This window comes from Clytia hemisphaerica, unplaced genomic scaffold, assembly GCF_902728285.1.
Source record: "Clytia hemisphaerica strain Z4C2 unplaced genomic scaffold, Clytia hemisphaerica genome assembly, whole genome shotgun sequence".
In the NCBI taxonomy this organism is placed as follows: domain Eukaryota; kingdom Metazoa; phylum Cnidaria; class Hydrozoa; order Leptothecata; family Clytiidae; genus Clytia; species Clytia hemisphaerica.
In genome coordinates, this window is record NW_027104274.1 from 132,905 (window position 1) to 155,076 (window position 22,172).

General features: G+C 35.2%; 1 protein-coding gene across 1 annotated transcript in view; it reads right to left on the minus strand.

Moving 5' to 3' along the window:
• Window positions 1-16,164, minus strand: part of LOC136816729 (calcium-dependent secretion activator 1-like) — a 31,481-nt gene extending 15,317 nt beyond the window's left edge. Inside the window, exons 1-15 of the mRNA XM_067073047.1 lie at window positions 15,236-16,164; window positions 14,587-14,670; window positions 14,156-14,307; window positions 13,181-13,274; window positions 12,730-12,798; window positions 12,407-12,459; window positions 12,034-12,148; window positions 10,378-10,517; window positions 7,024-7,090; window positions 5,986-6,091; window positions 5,183-5,392; window positions 4,074-4,213; window positions 3,555-3,742; window positions 2,752-2,917; window positions 2,203-2,338 (exon numbers count right to left, since the gene is read on the minus strand). Of these exons, the coding sequence (XP_066929148.1) occupies window positions 2,203-2,338; window positions 2,752-2,917; window positions 3,555-3,742; window positions 4,074-4,213; window positions 5,183-5,392; window positions 5,986-6,091; window positions 7,024-7,090; window positions 10,378-10,517; window positions 12,034-12,148; window positions 12,407-12,459; window positions 12,730-12,798; window positions 13,181-13,274; window positions 14,156-14,307; window positions 14,587-14,670; window positions 15,236-16,153 (2,638 nt within the window). The 5' untranslated portion in view covers window positions 16,154-16,164. The remainder of the gene's footprint in view (window positions 1-2,202; window positions 2,339-2,751; window positions 2,918-3,554; window positions 3,743-4,073; window positions 4,214-5,182; window positions 5,393-5,985; window positions 6,092-7,023; window positions 7,091-10,377; window positions 10,518-12,033; window positions 12,149-12,406; window positions 12,460-12,729; window positions 12,799-13,180; window positions 13,275-14,155; window positions 14,308-14,586; window positions 14,671-15,235) is intronic.
• Window positions 16,165-22,172: the final 6,008 nt, after the last annotated feature.

Genomic DNA, 22,172 nt, shown 5'->3' on the forward strand with positions numbered 1-22,172 from the left:
AGAGTTTTTGAAGTCACAAAAATATTGATTAAAGTGACATCAAAGTAAAAATGAAGAAAGACATTGAAAACGCAAAAAGAATCAAATTGGTTTTACGCACTGCAGGTAAATTCTGAATTTGTTAGTTGATACAAGCAATCTATAACCTAAGGCAGGGTGTCTACGGATTTTTTTCTCTCACCTTTTTTAAGGTTTTTTAGGCAATATTTTAGCGATTTTTCAAGGTTTTTTGGACCATTTATTGGGTATTTTCAAGGTTTTCAGAACTGAAATTGATTTAAATAGTACGATATCACCGTTCTTGACGAGGTGGTGCGTGAGAGGCTAAATGATTGTTAGCAATGCGAGCAAGAAAATATTTTGAGATTTAGCATTAACCAAAACCTCAGTGAGGACCCAAGCCAAAACAAGACAACTATACTGTGACAAGCATGCTTTTTCAAGGTCTTCAAGGAATTCTTTTACATTACATTCACTTTTAATGTTTTCAAGGTTGCTTAGTCCAATTTCAAGGCTTTCAAGGTTTTCAAGGTCCCATAGATACCCTGTAAGGGTGTTCAAATACTGTAATGAAATTCCATGGAATTTGTACTAGTAATCTCGTGGTTTTGAGGGATGTTGGGGATTCATTTCCTGAAATTGCTTTAAGAATTTTTGGAATTTCACGAATGAGAGGGCGGAAATTTCAAAAGTTTTCGATTGTAGACGGTGGAAATTAATCCAGAAAGTAAACAAAACACGTGTTTGCTGATAAACAAATGGTTGAGATCGATGGACATTTTCATGTGTTCTAGATCAAGAAACGATATCTGTAGATGTTATTAGATTTTAAAACGTTTAACAAAAGTTTCAAACAGGTAGTTTAGGGTGATATCAACTTTTTATCTCTACACCCCATAGGAAAGTATGTGGTCCGAAAAATTTTACTTCAACAATATCAAACAGAAGAAAAAATACAAAAAGCACTGAATAGACCAAGCATCAAAAGAAAGATGGAGAAAATCAGACAAAAGAAAACGATAACCAATCAACAATGGGCAGTCTTGTACCCAATCCTCCCAGATGATAAAATACAATTCAAAGATGTTGATCTCAGTTTGTATGTGGTTTTATTACGGAAAATCGGCGAGTTGAAACTACCGAGCAGTGGTTGGGAAGTATGGCCTAAAGAGACAGACGATAGCCAAGTGAGCCACGTTGTCAGGTTAAGTCTTTTAGATTTGGAAATGAGAGAGCAGTCACGATTGGACGAAAACGAATTCGAATCAAAATGGCGGATTCTAAAGAAAGCATTATTGGGTCTGAAATATAATGGACATGCTATTGAGAACTTAAAGGCATGCTGCGTTGAACAGGAGAAGAATTTATCATACTATTGGTACCACGTCTGGAATTCACCGGAGCTACATCGTACTGAACTAATAATTGTCTGTTGTATTGCTTTACTTTTGATAAGTTTATTTGATTGCTGGGAGTACTTTTTGGACGGACTTGAAATGGGTTGGAATTTTCTAGCTTGGTATTACTACGCAGTCTCGAAAACTATTTTTGGATAACCATTTCTTATTAAAAACAGTTAAAAATTTAACCATAATACATGTTTTTTTATAAGAAAAAACTATTATAAGAACATTCGATGGCCAAAATGTTAAGAACAAGTTAAGAATAATTTTACGGTTTTGTTATCTCAAAAACTACGTTCCTTTTAGGAAAATAGCCAAAAATATTCACAAAATGGTCAAAATAAGAGCATGTTAAGAACATTTTTAGGCTTTAAAACTCAAATAAAAATTTTGGATGTTCTTATAAAAAAACCGTGTGACTTCTCAGTAGATACCCTTTTATGTATTAAGTACCAAAATGACGCTCTCGATGAGCTGATTTCAAATAGATTAAATATTGAAATACAATTTTCTATTCTTTTTCAAAATCTAAAATATTGACACCTCTTCTTATCGAGGCCTTAAAATCAATGTATTTATTTAAGACATTTCTGAATTAAACATGTCAAGAATTTCTCTAATTTAGAAGAAGAAGTTTCATCTTTAGTCTGTATGCTTTACTTATACAGTCAACGATATGCTTCCCCTTTTGATGGAAGTCCTTGGAATGATTTTCACTTTTTGGAACTTCATTTACTGACGGAAAAGTTGCGGAATTGAGAAGTTTAAATATCTAATGAAACCGCTTTGAATTAATTACCTGGGACTTTTGCATAGTTTGACAGCCTTGTGTAGTTGACCAGAGCGGCTTTCCGTAGGCAGGTTCGAATGGCTTCTTTGACGTCATCGCTGTCTTCAGGGTCGGCTGACGGCATTGTGGTGTCTTTTGATAAGACCTTTTGAGAATGAAAGATGTATACGTCTTTTATAAGACCGTCAGATTGTTTTTACTTTTTGCGTTTTAAACCAAATATAATGTACTTTTCTTGTATTTTCACTAATATTATAAATTGCGTATTTTTTCAAGTTTTTCCGAATGAAAGATACATTAAGAGGATAAATTATCAGGTGGACTTTTTTCGCGAATCGAAATTTTAAAATTTTTGCGTGGACAAAGTTTCTCGAATCAGCATCTTTTTTCACCTAGCTGCTTTCATTTTCCTGACATTTATGATATTCATGTCAGTAGTGGCAAATTCAAACTAGACAAGAGTTGTATAAAATTTGCCACTGGTAAAAGCCGGGGTCTTTCCGTAGAAAACATTACGTCATGAATATCATGAATTAAAAATAAGGTGAAATGAATTACCCTTTCAAAGAGAGTCAGTGTGCTTTTCAATGCACCTTCTGGACGACCAAAAGGAAAACAGTATCTGAAATGCGTGATTTGATTGGACAAATACGCTCGTAACCGGTCTTTGATTTCTTCGAAGCGTTCTTTCTCGTCTACCGTAACTGTATTCACACCGTCTGGTCTGAAAGTTAAACGAATTAAACGCTTATTAACCCTTTTACTGCCGTGAAGGCTCGACCTATTATTTGCCAGATGTCAGCATATGCCGACATGAGCAATCACATGAGAGAGATCTCTTGTCAGTAAATGCCGACACCGGCAAAGAAATCGAAAATGCTCTTGTCGGCATATGCCGACAGCGATGCCGACAGCGGCACAGAAAGGGTTCAAATTCATTTATGGACCCATACATTGTTCTAACTCACAAGCAATAAAAAAGAAAATAGAAAGAAAACGCAGTCTATATATGTTTCATTTAAAATTTTACAACTCCCCAGAAGTATTATACGAAAGTCAAGGACAAGCTAAAAAATGAGAAAAGCATGTAAAAATCTTAGCAGCCGATATAGTTTAATCAAATATTTTTATTGACGTTAATCCTAACCAATAGAATAGCTTCATTTCGTTTCGAAATATTATTCAGAATCAGAATTTAGAAGAATACACATCTGCAAAGTCAGGATTACATCACGACAAAAGTTTCAAATAGGGTAGGAAAAACAGAAAAGTTAGATAATTTCATTTTAATAATTACAGTGGTGCATATCATGAGTAGAGCCATGATGTGTGTGCTTTTAACAATTCTCAGATGTTCTTACCTGTTACCAACAACGTGAGATGAGCAGAACGCATAACTGTAATGCAGCAACGTTGGGTCAATCATAATTCCAGCTTCCGCCCTCTCTAGAAGATCGGTCAAATAGCATAAATGGCGGTGACACCCTCGAACGCCATAACGGGCGCAATATTCATCCAAAACAAAAACTTGACCAGGTGAGAACCAACCCTGTACCATGAAAAGGATTTATCAAATTTCTGAGGTATTCGCAAGTAAAGGAGAATTCAGACTCAATCCTAAAAAAATTCAGTATTTGTGAACGAAAACTACCTCGTATTCTAATCGAAAAACCTCTACAGGAACGACCACTGCAGACTGACAATTTCATTTAATTTCATGGTATCGTGTCTATTTCAAAAAAAATGAAACAAAAATTTCAGACCCTTACAGGGACTGCCAGGTTCCAAAAAGGCACCCTTAAGGGCGGGACATACCCGTACATATTCAATTAGTAAGTCCCCCCCCCCGGAAAAATGGTGGGAAAAATATGCTTTCTTACCAGACAAGTGTAGGAATCATTGAGTCGATGCAACAAAGTCAATCGTTGGAGTGTAGAAAACGTATCAGCAGCTTGGTTTAGTTCGAAAGGATCAGCTTGAACAATACCACCCAAACCATGTTTCAAGGCTCGATCCATGTCTGGAGAGAGAAAAAATAGAAAAAATAATTAATACTGACCTAAATATAAAGAATATCGATGTATGCCTTTAGCCATAACTTAGGAACTGTATTTTTTTTTTACGGGAACACCTCGATGTCAACCGTTGTTTGCCGCTAGTTTGCTGTTTATTTACCAAAAAAAACGGTCCTTTTCAGCTGTTTCTGTATGAAAGAACAGCCATGAAAAAGACGACGAATCGAGCGTACTTGAGTAGATTTTCTGTGAACTATAGAGTGAATAAAGTAAAAAAAAATACATATTAAACCCTGTATGATAAAAAAGGGCTAGTGAAACTTCTCGAAAAAATGGTTCTCTAAAAATCTAACATAGTCTCCCGGAAGGGACTCGTCTGAAAACCACCGTATGTGCAGGCAAACTCCTTTCTTTATTAAAGAAGACCAAATCCATTGCACACTGTTTTCTAAAATCAAAAGCCATAAATTCAACTTTTCTTCGTGCATCTCTTGATCCATCTTCAAGCAAGAGACAAAGGGAAAAGAAAGTTGTTTCTAAAACTTTCAGATATATTCCCGCCACGTGTACGTTCGAAAACCATCCACCAATCAGAAGCGTACACGTAATCTACAGAACCCTTTTAGCCAATCAGATTACTTCAATTCGAAAAATTAAATAGGATGTTTAAAAACAAAACAAAAAATCAGTCAATCAAATGATAGCACAAAGAATACATAAATTAACAAAATCAAAACAACGAGAGAAAAAGAAAGAAAGGGTGAACAAAATATGAAATTGACAAAGATTGTAATTCGAATCGTTTCGAATCTTTTGTACATGCCAAAGGATCAATTTCAATTTCAAGAGTACATGCTCAATTTTTCTTATTAACGAGCAAAAATAAAATCATCAATGAAAGGGCTCAAGAATCTGAGATCTAAATATTTTCCAAGTAAAACACTAATTCTAATGGATTAAAAATATGTACTGACCTCCTTTGACTTTTTGAATGCTTGGGTCAGTGCCAACAATGCCTGAAGAACCGCCCATCTTGGTAGGGAGGGCAGGGCGGTATGATTGACCAGTGGCGGTATATAATTTGTAAATCCAATTCATTTGGTCGTGGTCTTCTTCAGCAGCAAACATCACTTCATCTCCTGCTTTCACCATATTGAAAAAGAAACGACCTCCCTCAAGTTCAGCTGGGAAAAAAAGAAAGTCAATATCAAAATGACGTCAAAACGCAACTTTTTCGTCAATTTTCTCCAAATACGTTGCGAAATCGACTAGCTTAATTCCCTTAATTTTCACGCAGCTCGTAAAAAAGAACGTTCACGCATCCTTTAATTTTCGCGCATCTTGCAATTTCTGGGATATTTTCTGAGTGTTTTTGACGATTTTAAGTGAGTTTTACTCACTTTCAGTGTGTATTTCACAAAAGGAATACACGGCTAATGAGATGATAATATTATTAATGATAAACACCAATCTCGAGGTTTATGCAAACCAGAAAACCAAAAGACGATTAAAGAGGAAAATTAAAAAAAATTCGACAGCCAAAAGCCGAGATCCTATTAAATTTTAATTTCGATCTAACCATTTGTTTTGGTAGTATTTTTGGCTATTTCAGGGCACTGAACAATGAAGACGAGCAAGGAATAAAGTAACCCTGTCAGACTCAGAATATTATAAATTTCCGGCTAACAGGGAGCTGTAAGCTACACAGGTCCTGATAAGGATTAGAAGAATGAACAGACTGTAAAAATAAAAGAGATGTCAAAAAATGACCACTTACGAATTTTGTCGGCAAAATCAGCAGTGTATCCTTCAACAACCATCACTTCTTTGGGCGATTGTTTCTTTACACGATATGAACACAAAACAAACTTATACTGGCTGACCTGAAAAATAACACAAAAGACTAAATATACATACAGATGTTTGACTCTTGCTAATCCAAACTCGAACAGGGAATCTTATTTAATCGAATTACAGAAAGATTCGAGGCCGGCCTCCACTTTCGCACGAAATGGGCGACAGTTTTTTCTTAACCTTTTTTGCCTGGAGGAAAGATAACGTCACAAAAAAGTTTCGCGCGAACAAAAAAAAGTTGAAGGAAATTCTACCTTTTTCATCAGTTACATCAATTTCGACCAATGGAATCGCTTCATTTTTCAACCGACCAATGACCTTACAAAAACGTCAAAAGTTTTCGCTCATGTCGCGCGAAAGTGGAGACTGGCATTTAGAGAGATTTTACTGTATCAACATCAACCCTTGGTTTAGGGGTCTACCTTTAGGGAGAAAAATTCGGAGGGAGTTGGTTGAAAAGAGATTTTCAAGTTAAAAATAGTTTATTCAAAATAAAAATCGAGCCTCTTCGACCACCCTGAACAAATCTGTTCTGGAATATTCCATTCAGATATACGATACGTTTTTATAAAATAGTTTGTAAGGCAAGGCCAATCCAATTTGTTGTTTTACGGGCTAAGCTACCCAAAAAAGAGGGTCGATCGGTTGGCGAAAAAATAAAAATAAAAGTAGAATTTTACCGATAAAATCCCAAAAATGGGGAGTAGAAACTGCATGGTAGAAAATAAAAAGACACAAAAAGCTCGAATGCATGGATAAAATTAAACATAAAATTCTCAAAACCTTGGAAAACTACCAAAGTTTTGAAAATTTGGCAGTCTGTAAAGCAATGAAAATAGAAATGAAATGAATTTTATTTTGATCTTGATTTTTAGAGTTTCAGGGTCAGTTGGGCCCGTAAAACAACTAATCACACAAATAACACCTTTTCATATGTAAAGAATTTATATAACAAGTTTACCTGTATAAGCATAAAGAATCTCCGTTTCCAAGTTTTCCAGAACGTCAAACCTTTAGCGTAAAGGAACCTAAAGAGGAAACGAAAAAAAGTCAATAAATTTAAGCCTGTATTGTCATGTTTGATGGGTCAAGGTTTAAACAGACACGTAATTTTCAAGAGATGAATATTTTTCAATAAAGATAACGTCTAGTGAAATAAATGAATCTGAATAGGCACTTCTCATTCTCATTTAAGAAACTGTTAACTTTTTTTCTGTAGCTAAACTTTTCAGGACAAAGTACGATTGAAACGATTTGGACAACCCAGTTAATTTCAATCCACGATCGAGGACGGTAAAAGCGCTAATTAAATACCGTCCTCAGCCGGCCAGGACTATTGGACTGTTTTTAAGGTAACTTTTTACTTAAAGAAAAAAAACATTAAATGTGGCAAGGAAAACATAGGGGTAGCGAGATACCCTGCAAAATTTATGGATGAGAGCGGTTTTTACGACACTGTAATTATTGTCTTTGTTTTATCAAAAAACAATGAATATGTCATAAACGTCTGCACTCCCTCATAAATTTTGCAGGGTATCTCACTACGCCTTAGCCTATCTCTATCCCAACACGCGATTTTTTGATCACTCTGTTGGTCTATCACTTGTTACCACTTTTGCGTGTACGATGGAGAACCTGACCGAATTTGTCGACGCCGTGTTTTTTTTATAAAATTCGACGTCACTAGCGACGAAAAAAGATGGCGGCCGAAAACATAAACAAAGAAGGGCGGGTGGAAAGGAAAAGAAAAAACTTGAATGTTAAGACTTATGGCAGAATTTTTTTTAAATATTGTGAGGTGTGTCGCTGTGTTGATTGTACAAAATGTTACAAAAATTAAACACAACAAAAAATGTATTGAGTGTTGTTTATAAAATTTCACTGCCTAAAAAGTAAAAAGCAGATAAAGTAACAACCCTCTACTCTATCAATAAAAGCATTGAAAATAAATTGCTCAAATTTTTTGAAATAGAAAATATAAAGCTTACCACCATACATAAAAACGAATTAAAAAAAAAGTTATGCACCTAAAACGACAAAAGATTCCTACCACTTTGTAAAAAAATATGCAAAATTCCTTTGAAAAGAGTAAAAAGAGTATAATAAAATATATAAATAAGATTTACTTTGATTTCTGGATTTGTACTTCGCATTTATCAAGCTGAAACATGTTTTGATTATTTCGAAACTTTCAAATAATTATTTCTATACTCATAGTGGTCTCCGGTAGAATCCACAAAAGGAAAGAAAAGGTATCTTTTAAAGGTCTCCTATCTCGAGGAATTCTGTTAAAAATTATAAATAAAATAATCCACAGCTGTAGACCATCATCAAAATTATTTGGTGGACCTCTCGAATTGGGCTTGCCACCACACACCACGTAACATATATTCTCTTTGTTAACATTTCTCATTATGAAATACACTACCATGCATTCTGTATGTCCACTGTCTGAATAGAAATAGAAATGTCCACGATAGAAACGATCTGACAAGTGATTAAAAACAATGTTACTCAAATCTTTCGAAATGAAAAAATAGCTTTATTTTGGTAACAAAAACAAGGAGCCCAAGTATATACTCCAGTACTTCCAAGTTTGTTCGAAGCAGGGATGATCCATGGAGCAATCTTTAACAAAAATCCAACCACTATCATTCCAGCATACAGATATGTTTGATCAATTTGTGTGTCTCACCACACCACTGTCCATTCTTCGACAAATTCATAAAACCATTCGTCAATCTTTGCCCATTTTACCAAAATTAAAGTCTTTATGTAACAAAAATAATCCAACATAAGCAGTGCTCCAGAGAAAGTTTCTTGTAGTCATCTTTCTGCTCTTTCCCTTTATAAATTCGTATCTATTAATTTCTGGATAATTCTAGACAACTAGTGACTAGCCATTCCAAAAACTTTTTGAAGAGTGACTCTTCAAAGTTCAAAGCACAAAATAAATAAAAACACAACATTCTGCAACATTTCGAACTCTCTTGGTACGTTTTAGAATGTTTCTAAAAAGCCCAGGGGGGGGTCAGTGTACCAGAAGGTGGCATGTATCCTGGGGTGGGTGGGTGTTTGAGAAAAAATTTGTTATGTACTACCTGTGTACTATAATTGGGGTGTTGGGTCCAAACTCGATTTTGATTTTTACTACCTGTGTACCAAAATAGGGGTGTTGGGTCCAAAATTGATTTTGATTTTTACTAAGTGTGTACCAAAATAGGGGTGTTGGGTCCAAAATTGATTTTGATTTTTACTACCTGTGTACCAAAATAGGGGTGTTGGGTCCAAAATCGATTTTGATTTTTACTACCTGTGTACCAAAATAGGGGTGTTGGGTCCAAAATCGATGTTAACAGTGTGGAAACAAAAAGGTTAAGAAATTATCTGCTAAAATAGAAATGTAAAGTTGTTCTATTATAAATTGATCAAGCCAAGTTTGTCCAAGATCATTCTTCCAAACTTCTTGGAATGAATTGAAATCCAACCAGATCCCACTGAAATGAAGGTTTATCGAGTCAATGTAAACATTTGAACATTTGAATTCAAACATTCAACATTCGTACATTAGAGGTGCCAACTCTCACGCATTGGGTGTGAGACTCATGCATTTCTACATGGTCTCACGTAATTTTTGAAAAGTTTGATTTCTCACCCATTTTGGATTTTTGAGAAAAATTTTCCTGTTTTTCCGATTTTTGGAAAAAAGTTTTCCCAATTTCCTGATTTCCCGATTTCCCGATTTTTGGAAAAATGTTTACCCGATTTTCCGATTTTCGAGAAAAAACTTTCTCTATTTTCCGGATTTTTCAAGGTAGTACCCGGTAGTAAATGGGGCGTATGGGGTGGTTTTGGTTTTTTACCAGGTACTACCTGGGTAGTAAATAGGGGGTATGGGGTGGTTTTGGGATTTTTCCATGTAGTATGGTGTACTTCAGGGGTGGGTGGGTGTCAAGTTTTGAAAAATACCTTGTAGTACACATACATGCCGCCTTCTAGTACACTGACCCCCATTTTCGAATGTTTTTTGTTCGAAATGTAGCAAAACATCAGTTCCTACTCTTCCCGCCTCTGTTTTTGAGCTTTGTTTACAAAAACACTCCTTCGCGGTGACAAATTTTATTGGTAGAGTTTTTGCTGCAGTCAAAAGCTACGGTCCTTTGGCTTGAAGCCGAGGATTTTTATTCCCCCACGAATCTCTGGGGGAATAAATGTAAAAAGTTACAGACGATACGGTGTCGAGGAAAAAGCCGTGGTCGTCTGGTACAGGCTAACTACGCCTATGAAGTCAATCTCAAAAATTTAATATTCTTACCCGCTCTTTTTGACGTTAGTCGGTTTATCCATAGAAAGTGACAGTTTGAGTTTGATTTCTTCGTTGTTATTCCAGCCCTTGTTTGGAGTCATCTTGTACCATTTGTTCTCACTCATTCCACAGAACGGTGTTAGTGTAACCTGAAAAATATATAGAGAAGTTAAAGCAGGAGCGTTGGTGGGTCGAGCAAATTGGGAGAACATGGGAAGGTGAATTTCGAAATTCGGTATTTTTGCGCCTTTTTATACATATTTAGAAATAATACACCTTTTTCTGGTTAGCCGTTTCGTATAAAAAGTCACCAAAATTTCGAGTAAACAAGCCATTCCATTGGCTAAAAGCAAAAACATAAACAAAAAAATGTGCAGAGTATGAGAAAAATGTTCTTTTCTGTGCTCTTACTCTGGACATTGTAATGTCATGTTTTTGCATTAAATTTCATCATTGATCTTTGATGGGGGGAGGGGTTTAGGGAAAAAGAAATAGAAAGTTCCGGTTGCCAAATTGCAAAAGTTTTATTGACAATTGAATCATGCTTGATGGTGGCATTGTTATCAATATCTTTTTAAGTGTAAAAACAAAGAAATATATGGAAAAAGCCCAATTCAAATCTGCAAAAGCGGCGATTTCCGGCATACTTCCGTCATTTTCGGCCGGAAAACATGATTCTCAAAAATCCGAATCGGCCACACTTAGGGCATTGCTGATACACATCTTTGTGCAAAAATCGGGAAAATGATTAATGAAATCTCGAGAAAATAAAAACAAACCGGTTTTGACGGCATATTATCGGCATTTTTGGCCGAAATTTTTTTTCTTCAAAAATCAGGCTCGGTCACATTTTAGGCATCAGTGTGCAAAATTTCATGAAAAAATATAAAGTACAGCTCGAGAAATTCAAGAAAATTCGTTATTCCGGCGATATTCGGCTGTTCCGGCGATTTTTAGAAAGTCCCGGCATCAAGAAAAATTAGTTTTATTGACAATTGAACCATACTTGATGGTTGGCATTGTTATCAATAATGATTTTGCGTGAAAAAACAAAGAAATAATAGGAAAAAGTCCAATGAAAATCTGCAAAAACGGCGATTTCCGGTATGTTTCTGGCATTTTCGACCAGAAAAGAATTTTTCTCAAAAATCGAACTCGGCCATGTTTTGGGCATTGCTATTACGCATCTATATGCAAAAAATCAGAAAAAACTAATGATCAAATCTCGAGAAAATGCCAAAAAAACGGTTTTCCGGCATATTTCCGGCATTTTCGGCCGGAAAAATATGTTTTTCGAAAATCAGGCTCCGTCACATTTTAGGTATTGAAATTTTTCATCTTTGTGCCAAAAATCAGAAAAAACTAATGAGCCAATCTCGAGAAAAGCTGGTAACAGACGGACGGACGAATGGACGGACGGACAAAGGTTAATTTATAGGACGTCTCCAGGTAGGTCCAACAAACTATGGTGGAAAATGATAAATCGGTATAAAATATTTGCGTATAACGGTCGGACGTCAGACACTGTCCGAGCCAAATTGCTCCTTGTCCGACCCAAAAATCATAATTCTCGAGCTAAAGCAACCCTGATCGGACATTTTGTCCGACCCACTTGAAATCGTTATTTCGAGCCTTGGAAGGGTATCTTAGAATCTTTATACTCACAGATGCCAGCTCTTTATCGTCCGAGATATGCAGCATACCAGTCTGTTCAGCCATCAAACGTAATTTCAATAAACATAAAGGCTGATTAGTAGCCCACTCTCCTTGAGTTTCCCATCTGAAAATCAAAGAATAGCCAACGATATTTCGAAAAGTGAGCTATATATTGGAAACCATTAAAAAGGGATATTTTGGTCAAGGTAGTGAAATCCAGGAGCCATAATTCAAATAAATAAAGTAATAATCAGAGGGGTCTGTTCTTGTCAAAATCCAAGGGGAAGCTAAATTTGTGTCTCCAGGGGGTAAAGCTTTAAAAAAATGACATATCGACATCTTTATACAATTTCTTTTTGGAATAAGTACTGTTTGAACTTACAAGGGTCTTCCAGCTTCAGCTTGATCGGTTGATAGTTTTTCACCTCCATCCAGCTAAAAAATATAAACAAAATAAAACAGGTTTATATATTCAGCCTTATGGAATCTATATGGCCTTTCAAAGCAGTTTAATATTCAATTGAACCACTTCATCGAGACATTGAATCTATTAGGGCTAATTTTTTAATCTATTTAGGGCACCCTGGCGGGTGACCTAGGTAGCTAAGTTGCTAACAAAGTGAAACATTCCAAACAATTGTTATGGATGTCAAATGCTTGATTCATTCATGTATGATAAAAAAATCCAAATATAATTTGCTTCACCTCCATGACAACGAAGACGATACGATTGTGTGGCAAAACTTTCAATCCTGAAGCTTCAACAACAGTCACCTGAAAGAGATTATCAAAAACAAATACACTTAAATGTAATGACTTGCCAGGACTTGCATCATAGGTGATTATCTGATAAAAAACAGATGACCTGCAACAGAATCTGATAAAAGTGCAGCAGGCCTCATTTTAAAACATAGTTGCCACATTACTGTACACATCATTATACTTAATTAGCATTTTAGTACGTTAGCGATTTGATTCAAATTTTCTAATTGGGAATACCATATTTATGTCCAAAAATAATGCTGAATAACTATTCTGTTTGCAAACGAACAAGGCTTACAAAACTTTCACATTTTGAATTGAGTGTACTGATGAAATATTTTAGATTGAATTTATTGAAAATTAAGAGCAGATTTTGAAACCAATTTAAGCAAACCTTTAGTTCATAAGTGAGTCCAGAAAGTGCTTTGTTTAGTATGGCATCATTATCATCATTCACATCCATTATTGAGATTTGATTGTTTTGTGCTCTAAAAAGAAAACACTGGTGTTATTTTCTGATTCATTTTACATTACCGTATCAAAAGTCAAGAGAAAGGGGAAGGTTTCCCTTAGAGCTACACAGACAAATTGCCACAATTATATGCAAATTGTCTGTTACCTATCTAAGGGAGTTTTTTCACATTATGGAAATTTGATTATTTTGTGCTCTAAACAAAAAGAACATTAGTGTTATTTTCTGATTCATTTTACATTACCATATCAAAAGTCAAGAGGACGGGAAAGGTTTCCTTTAGACCTACACAGACATATTACCGTGATGGATTGGTAGGCGAATTGACTTTTACCTTAGAATTAAAGTTCCACAGATTCCATCAATAGGGTTAAATAAAGTACATTAAAAAAGATACACTTTTATCTGACCATCACGATAATAACCACAATTCAAACTGTTTTTATCTAAGGGAGTGAGCTAGCGTTTGTATTATTCTTATAACTGTCTTATGTTTTCACAATCGACCTACACGTTTGTTTTTTATTAGAACCCCTAAAATTTGGCTGAGTCTGGATGTGCTTATTTTTTTAGCAATTTTCAGCCTATGTTCTTATACTCTAAATCGACAATAAAATTGGTAATTGGTAATTGGTAAAATTTGGACAATATTTGACTCTCGATTTTAGAAAATCCATCCCTAAGTTCGGTTAAAACTGCTTGAAAAGAGGAAAAAATAGTAGTTCCTTGTTATTTTTTTCCACACTGAGGCTGGGCATGTTCTTAAGATGTTATTAATTTTTCGACGAATTTCAGCCTGAATGTTCTTATAAACTGGGTTCTAATAAAAAAAACGTGTATTGTGTTGAACTCTGAACCCTCATCCTGATATTTTATCTTATAAGAAAGTGTGTATACCTTTTCATTTTATACAAAGCTGATTTGGCGTCTAAGCCACCCTTGGTGACAGGGAAAGCTTCTAAATGGATTGACATCAACTGTTTGATCATTGTTTTCTGTTCTTCCACGTAAATTTCTTCCATGTTTTTGTGAATAAAACGAGGCATATTCTACATAACAAAAAAAAGACAAAAATATGAATGAAGTCGTTCAGTTTGTGGTGTTGATTGTCCACATGAAAAGTGAATTTGCCTTTTACAGCTTAATAATGTAAATTTTATTTTGCGCACAGGAGAAAAATCTATAACTTATACAAAGTGTGTGAAAACAGAGTTCCAAGAGTGCGGGCAATTTTTATAAACGCAGTCAAAAAAATTTCCTCTTTTTTTAGGAGTGATTTCCCCAGATAGCCCTTGATTTACTTACAGGCTGCAATTTTCAAAACCTACCTCTTTAGATAGTTGTGTTAAAATCTTTTGCCTTGAATGTAGTTCTCTTCGAATGAAAGCTGACTGTTCGTCTGCATTATCCAACTATAAGTACAAAATGTGTACAAATATCTTTAAAAATATTAATAAACAAATTTTATATCAAAAATTGTTATCAGTAATTAAACTCTTCAGAAAGGAGAAGGATTGAGATATACAGTTGATGCTTTCTAATTCGATCTTCAAGAAGAATTGGATTTTCATTGAATAAGGGAGCTTATTAAAAAAAATAAGCGAGCATTGTTTATGAGAGTTTCTTTTTGACGTTGACTGGGACTTTAAATTTCATCGAATATAAAGGGAGCCTATTAAATTATAGAACGTCGAATTAGAGAGCGTCAACTGTATTGCAGTTTTAGATTCCAATTTGTTGATACTTTCTATATTTCATCAATGCAGTACTACAAGCAAAAGATTATTCCTTAAGATTCTTGATATATGGTGAAAACCAAACAACGCAGACAGAGAAGTATCTGTCGATAATTTGACGACAACTTTCGTTTTGCTTTTGTTTACATTAATCAGTTACCACTGCTATGTCCTCTAACAGATCAACAGTATCCACGTAAAAGCACGTAAAAGTGATATTATTTTTTCAAAAATGACCTACCTGGCAAGCATTGAAAAGAATTTGATGTTCATAATGTTTCACACCAAGTATAGTTTGGAACATTTCATAAAGTTGCTCTTTTGATAAAATCAACTCTGAAGCAGCAGTTGCCGCAAGCCTTCCACCTGGTGTGCGCTTCTGGTCATCATCTCCCCTGTAGATAGCATCAAATTTTGCCATCCAAGAACTTAAAACAGTCTCTTTACTTAATCCTTCAATATCGGGTAAAATTCTAACACGTTTCTCGATATTTGCTTTAAATATTTCACGAAAATCATTACTGGAGTAACCACCAGAATTGACCATTTTATGCACTCTATCACAACATAAGAAAGTATCATAATATGATTGAACAGCATTTTTAAAAGCTTCATCAGCCACTATACTTGTTTTCCCATTCAAAAATGAAAGAAATCTGTCTTTAATAGATGCTAAATTTTGCTTAGTTACTTTAGATTGTCTTCTAGCCATGTCTGTTGGTTGTTTAGCGTTGAAAGGATATGCAATACATCTGGATACAAATACATAAAGCTGCAGTCTACGCTTGTGTTCGGAGTCTTCAGGATAGTCACCATTTTGTGAGTCTGTACTTTGAGATACAGAAGCAAATGTAGGTGTAGTATCTGGTTGTTTACTTTTCCCTTTAAACGGTCTCGTCAAACTTAATTTTGATGATATTTTGGGAGATCCTTGTGAGCTTATACTAACAGTATCTAAAGAGCCATTTCGCTTGTGTGTAGATAGCTTTTTATTCTGATTATCATTGGTAGTTGTTGTAGGGCTAGCAGTGATTGTACCGTGAGCACTTCTGATTGACTTAGGTGAACTCTCATGTGATATACTGACAACAGGGGTGGATGGGCTTTGATCAGGCTGGTCAACTTCTTCCTCGTCCGAAGAAGAATCTGAGTTAATCATATTTTTATCTATGATCTAAAAAAACACATGAAACAAAAACAATAATTGCAATAGAAGTGAAAGTATAAAAAAACAATGAATTTTAAATTTAAAAACCCCATTCTTTACTCTTTTAAAAGTCCTTTTGAATTGGTCACTCTTTTATAATCGTAATATGTGAGTGATAATTAATAACCAAATAAACTAGTGCTTAGAATAGTCAAATTATATTTTTAATAATCTTTTTGTTTCTAGCAAATTCTAGCTATGTTATGTAAATAAATAAAAAGCACATGAAGCAAAAGCACATGAAGCAAAAGCACAGAAGCAAAAGCACAGAAGCAAAAAAACAATAATCTCAATTCAGGGGCCGCGGCAGCGGGGGGGCCACCCGGGCATTGGCCCGACCACATTTTTTCAAAGCAAAAAGAAAATATACTGATTCCGCTAAATTCTGCGTAAAAACCTTGAAAAAGACCTGTTTTAGGCAGTCTAGAAGGGCTAATTTTCGAAGATTTCTCCCGTCGGCGCCAACCATGGTGGCACCTCCTTAGACACTAAACCATGGCCCTACCACTTTCAAAGTGGAGCCGCGGCCCCTGCAATTATAAGTGCAAGTATCAATAAACAAATATGCAGCAAACATCCAAAGACATTGTTGCAAAGCTTCATATAATTTCAAAAAAAATCAAAAATTCAAAAGCAGAACTTAAAGTTTCATGAGTTCTTCGTTCTTTAAAAAGTCACTTTGTTAAAATCCTTTTCAAGTAATTATTAATTTATCCAAATAAATTATATTGAATTGAGTTTTTCATTCCTGACAAATTCTAGAAATGATGTCATTTTTCATGGACAGATCTAAAGGTTATTTTACACTGCGATTTTTCAAAGAAATCAATTTTCTCAAAGTGTTTTTTAACCATTAAAGCCTTATATCTTTTTAGACAAGGCAAAAACTTAATTTTTACAGAAAAGTGCTTTTAAAACCTCAATAGATTACATACTCCTTTAACAATGTTTGCATAGCTGTTTTATAATTGAATCAGTTTCAAGTTTTTCTTCTTTCTCTCTAGAGAAACTGAGACAGAATCTGTAACTATAAAAAATGTTCTACTAAACCCAATATTGATATTGCTCTATCAAAGAAAGTGATTCACAAAGTGATACAAACTGAGACAAAAAAAAAAGAATTGAAAAAGTTTTACACTTTGAAAATTATAAAACAATCAAGTATTTGATTGAACAAAAAGTAGCAAAAATCACGTTACTAAAAATAAAAAATTTTGTTATGGTATAAAAATCCAAAGGATAGAAATGACTTCAGAGTCCATAAGATTGAAACTACTGTTAAAAAAAACTACTGTTAAAAAAAACTAAGGGTTATAAAAACCAAAGCAAGCTGTTTAAAATTAGTTTTGGAGTTCTGGTTAAGAATTATTAAGAGCCTTTTTTTTTAAATCTTCAGAATAAAGAAAGTGTGATACCTCACCCTCTTTTAAGATTTTGCTCAAAACTTGCTTCAAAAAAGTCACAAGGACCATCAGCAGACAGCTAAAAGTGCTTCCAAACCAAGATTACGCAAAGTTTGAATCCCTCTACAGGAGGTGCTAGAGGTTTTCGGGGAACATTTTGGAGACTCAATTTGATTCCCTACAAAAAGTTATTGAAATCCACTGTATCAGCTTTCTAATGTACTTGAATGAAAATTCATTGGCTTTCAAAATCTGCTCTCCACCAGAGTTTATGATGTTAGGGGTCAATTATTTTTATTTAGTAGCCTATCTTTGAGACACTGCATCTTCAAAACTACTTGAGATACCAAGGTGAAATTTTCAGAGTCTTATTTTCTTGTGTGATAGATCATTTGGTCCAAATTCCAGCAAAATACAAGAGGGTGAGGTATCACACCCTGAAGACTCTTAGAAAAACAATGACTCTTAATGATTTTCCCTATATTTTATTAAAAGAGGGGGTACCAGAAGCCAAACTAAGATGACCCCAATTGAGGGGGCTTTAGGGGGTACAAATTTCAAAATACTGGAATACTGGTGCCTTCCCAATTCCTATTATGCCAAAAAAACAATCAACTGAAAAATTACAGACAAAAAATGGCAAACATTCTGCAAGATCAATAAACCTCTTTTGTTACGAAACCACTACCCAACTATGACATGTCAAGTCACAGATTGCAGCCCCTCTCTCTCTAATCTGGAGAAAGTATTTTTCCAGATTAGAGAGGTATAGTATTTCTCCAGATTAGAGAGAGAGGGGCAGCAATCTGTGACTTGACTTGTTTTAAGAAAATTTCAGGGAAGCCACCTGGTGTTTCTCCAGATTAGAGAGGTATACTCGACAAAGGCTACATTAACTTTGCATAACTTGCTACAAAATCACCTTGAAGAAAACAACCTCTTCAACGATAACCAACATGGATTCAGGTCTGGAAGATATGTCTTAGCCAACTACTATCACACACAGAACGACTCATTCATCACATTGAAAAAGGACATAACGTTGAAAAGGCTGGAAAAGGACATAATGCTGACAGTAAAAAATGCAACTTTTCTATTTTTCCTTTTTTTGCAAAAGTTCTAGGAATGAAAATAATAGGGATAATGATATATACATTTAATACATCCACTGATGATATGCGGCACCATTGTAAAGCTAGAATTGCTTTGCGTAATCTTCGCTTGAGAAAAAGAGCTTAAACTAATACAGCCTGGAGCGGTGAAGAGAAGATACAGGATTATCTACACCTGCAGCATCTTAGAACACCTTGTTAGAACAGCTTGTCCCAAATTTTAACTATGCTGAGAACAATTGTGGTATTTCAGTTACCATAACAAGAGACTGGGCAGAAAATGTCATCTAAAGGGTAAACATAAGGAAAAAGAAGATATTATACTTCAATATACCAGGGATCTGTCATTTATGTTCTGCTTGCCAACAAGAGACTATGAACTTTCCTGTAAAGATTGATGCTGTATCTTTCCACATAGACAAATACCCGTGCCAAGAAACAACAGCCAACCTTACACCTCATAAAGCACTTCCTCTAACTCCGAAAGTCATCATCAATGAGAAAAAGAAATCTTTACCTGAATATGTTGGGAGAACTGACTTCATGAAAAAAAGATTCCAAATTAGATAGTCATTCTAAACTCACATCAGAGGACACAACGAGTAAGGAAGACGAATTACAGAAATCAGATCAAATAAACCTGAAGCTTTATCAAAGAAAATCGGAACTCAAAAAGTAACATAATTAGTTTGCAAATACTACTACAAGAAAGGCAAGGAGCTGTAATCTCAAATGCACCATCTCCAAAATTTCCAAAACAAGGAGAGGGATTTTTTATCCATTCTGGAAAGTTTAACCTGATAACAGATGTTAATAATTTTCTCACGCGCACGGTAAACCTCTTGAAAATTATACATCTGAGGAAAATAGTCCTCCCGTGGAAAATTCTACAACAAGAATCTTGTTGTGCGCCGGAAAAATAAAAACTGATACGGCGCCCTATTCATAAACACAATCGCGCAACTTTGTTGTCATTCCCAGTCCTTTTAGACGAACGCGGTCCTTACGATTTTGAGATTGTATATTTGTCAGATTGTTTGTTTTCACACATCCCTTTAGAGCTTCAGCGTGGTGTGCAGAAAACAACCACAATCTAATCTCAGGTTAGGAAAGTTCAAATCAGACATCCTACAGGAAATGGACGTACGAATAGCACGGATGACTCCCCCGACAACTACAAAGCAAATCACAATAAAAAAAATCAGCTATACCAATACAATCCACCTTACCCTTTTCAAAAACAACAACAAGAGTGGATCCAATCCCAACAGGAACATTGGGAAATGAGACAAAACCTGATTCAAACATGTTAAATTATTTTTCAATTTTTAATGTTCAGGTACTAAAACCAAAAACTGTACAGTCAAAAGTATCATATGTAAAGGATCTTTTATCAATCAAAACCAACCTTTTTGGAATCCTGACAGAAACATGGCTCAGAGAGCACGAAAACGCAGAAATTCAAATAGATGGATAGAAGATCTTCTGAGCAGACAAAGAAAGGACACAAGTCAAGATTTGGTCGTTCAAGTGGAGGAGTAGCAATCTACATGAAAGAAACCTTTGCAGCAACTTTCATTTTCTAATGGAGTTAATGAACTACTGTTGATCTATTCTGAAACAAGTAATACCATAACCACAACCTGACGACAAAGCAGATGGAAATCCATCCACCAATAAAGAATTTAAAGAATTATTGAATTCTCTAAAGAAAAAGATCGATAATTTAATTGATTGTGGGACAACAATCAACCTACACAAAACAAACTAACATAACCCCCATCTTCAAAGGAGGAGACCAAGGAGAAGCATCCAACTACCGACCAGTTTCCCTAACATCTCACCCAACCAAAATATTTGAGAAAATTGTTAGGAAATCGATCATCTAACACTTAAATGGAAAACAATCTTTTCAATTCTTCTCAACATGTTTGAACCAACTTCTTACACTTTTTGATAGTGTCTCGAAAGAACTGAAGGATGGCAAGGATGTTGACGTGATTTACATTGACTTCAGTAAAGCTTTCGATAAAGTGGACCACATCATTTTAATGAATAAACTGAAAGCAGATGGGGTAAATCGAAAACTTCTGACATGGATAAAGTCTTTTCTAACCAAACGCAAACAGGTAGTTGTAGTTGATGGTGAAACCTCTGAAGCAGCTGAGACAATTTCTGGTGTCCCTCAAGGCTCAGTTTTGGGTCCATTATGTTTATTATCATGATCGGTGACATTGATGAAAATGTGGAGTATTCAACACTGTCAAGCTTTGCAGACGACACAAGAATGGAAAAAGCTATCCAGAACCTGCTAGCCACCTTCAAACTTCAAGAAGATTTAAACAGAGTCTATAAATAGGCATTAGATAACAACATGATGTTAAATGGTTAAGTAAGAAATTTGAGCACATTCATTATGACAAACAGATAGCTACTAGCAATAGCTACTTTATTGATCACTCGAAAATCATTGATGAAAAATCTGCTGTGAAAGACCTTGGTGTAGTGTGATACCAACTTCAAGCCGCATATCAATGGTATGATCAACAGAACTTGTGATGACAACACTGAAGTCGTTTTAAAAAATCATCCTCCATTTGGACCATCCCCAGCTTTGGAACCCACAGGAAAAGGGCCTGATCCAAGGAATTGAGGCTGTTTAAAGATCATTTACACGGCAAATCACCAATGTCAAAGCATTGAGCTACTGGGAAAGATTGAAGGAGCTTGGAATGTATTCATTGCAACGAAAGAGGGAAAGATATATTATCATCTATACTTGGAGTATCCTAGAAGGCTTAGTTTCAGTTGCAATTGATTATGAAACAGAGAATACAGTCAGTGAGGCTGGAACTTCGATTTTTGAGGATTACGATTTTACCAGCTTTTTAGCGATTTTTGCCGCGATAACCCAAATCTCGCAACTTCTTTACCTTAAGGAAGATCGAAATTAGAGTTTTTCAGCGTTCCGAAAAAAACGCATAGCAGAAATTTTTTCATCTTCACAGGATTGATTCTCAACAACAATACATCTTTTGGTCTTTGGGTTTGTTCCTGACGTTTTTCCTTCAAAAAATATCGATCACTTTCCTTTTCCCCTTGAGCGCGCGAGAAAAAAAAGATTAGATAAAGATGAGGCGTGAATCTTGCACTGAGGGTGCTACTCAGTTACCGCCCTATTTTGCGCCCACGATAGAATGGTCCAAACACGGGAGTATTTCAAATGATAAACTATGTCATTCTGTTTGTGTTTTTTTTCTGAGAGATACAAATAGTATATTGAATATTATTAACTCATTTATTTATGTATTTTTGAGCGCAAATTTAAATATATGGTTAAATAAAAAACAAATGATGGCAGTTCTGTTTATTCCTCAAACCCCCGGGAAAAGTTTTTTTGCCTACTAGCTATTTTACAAATCTCGGAAAAGAACTCCCATAGGAATTCCGATACAT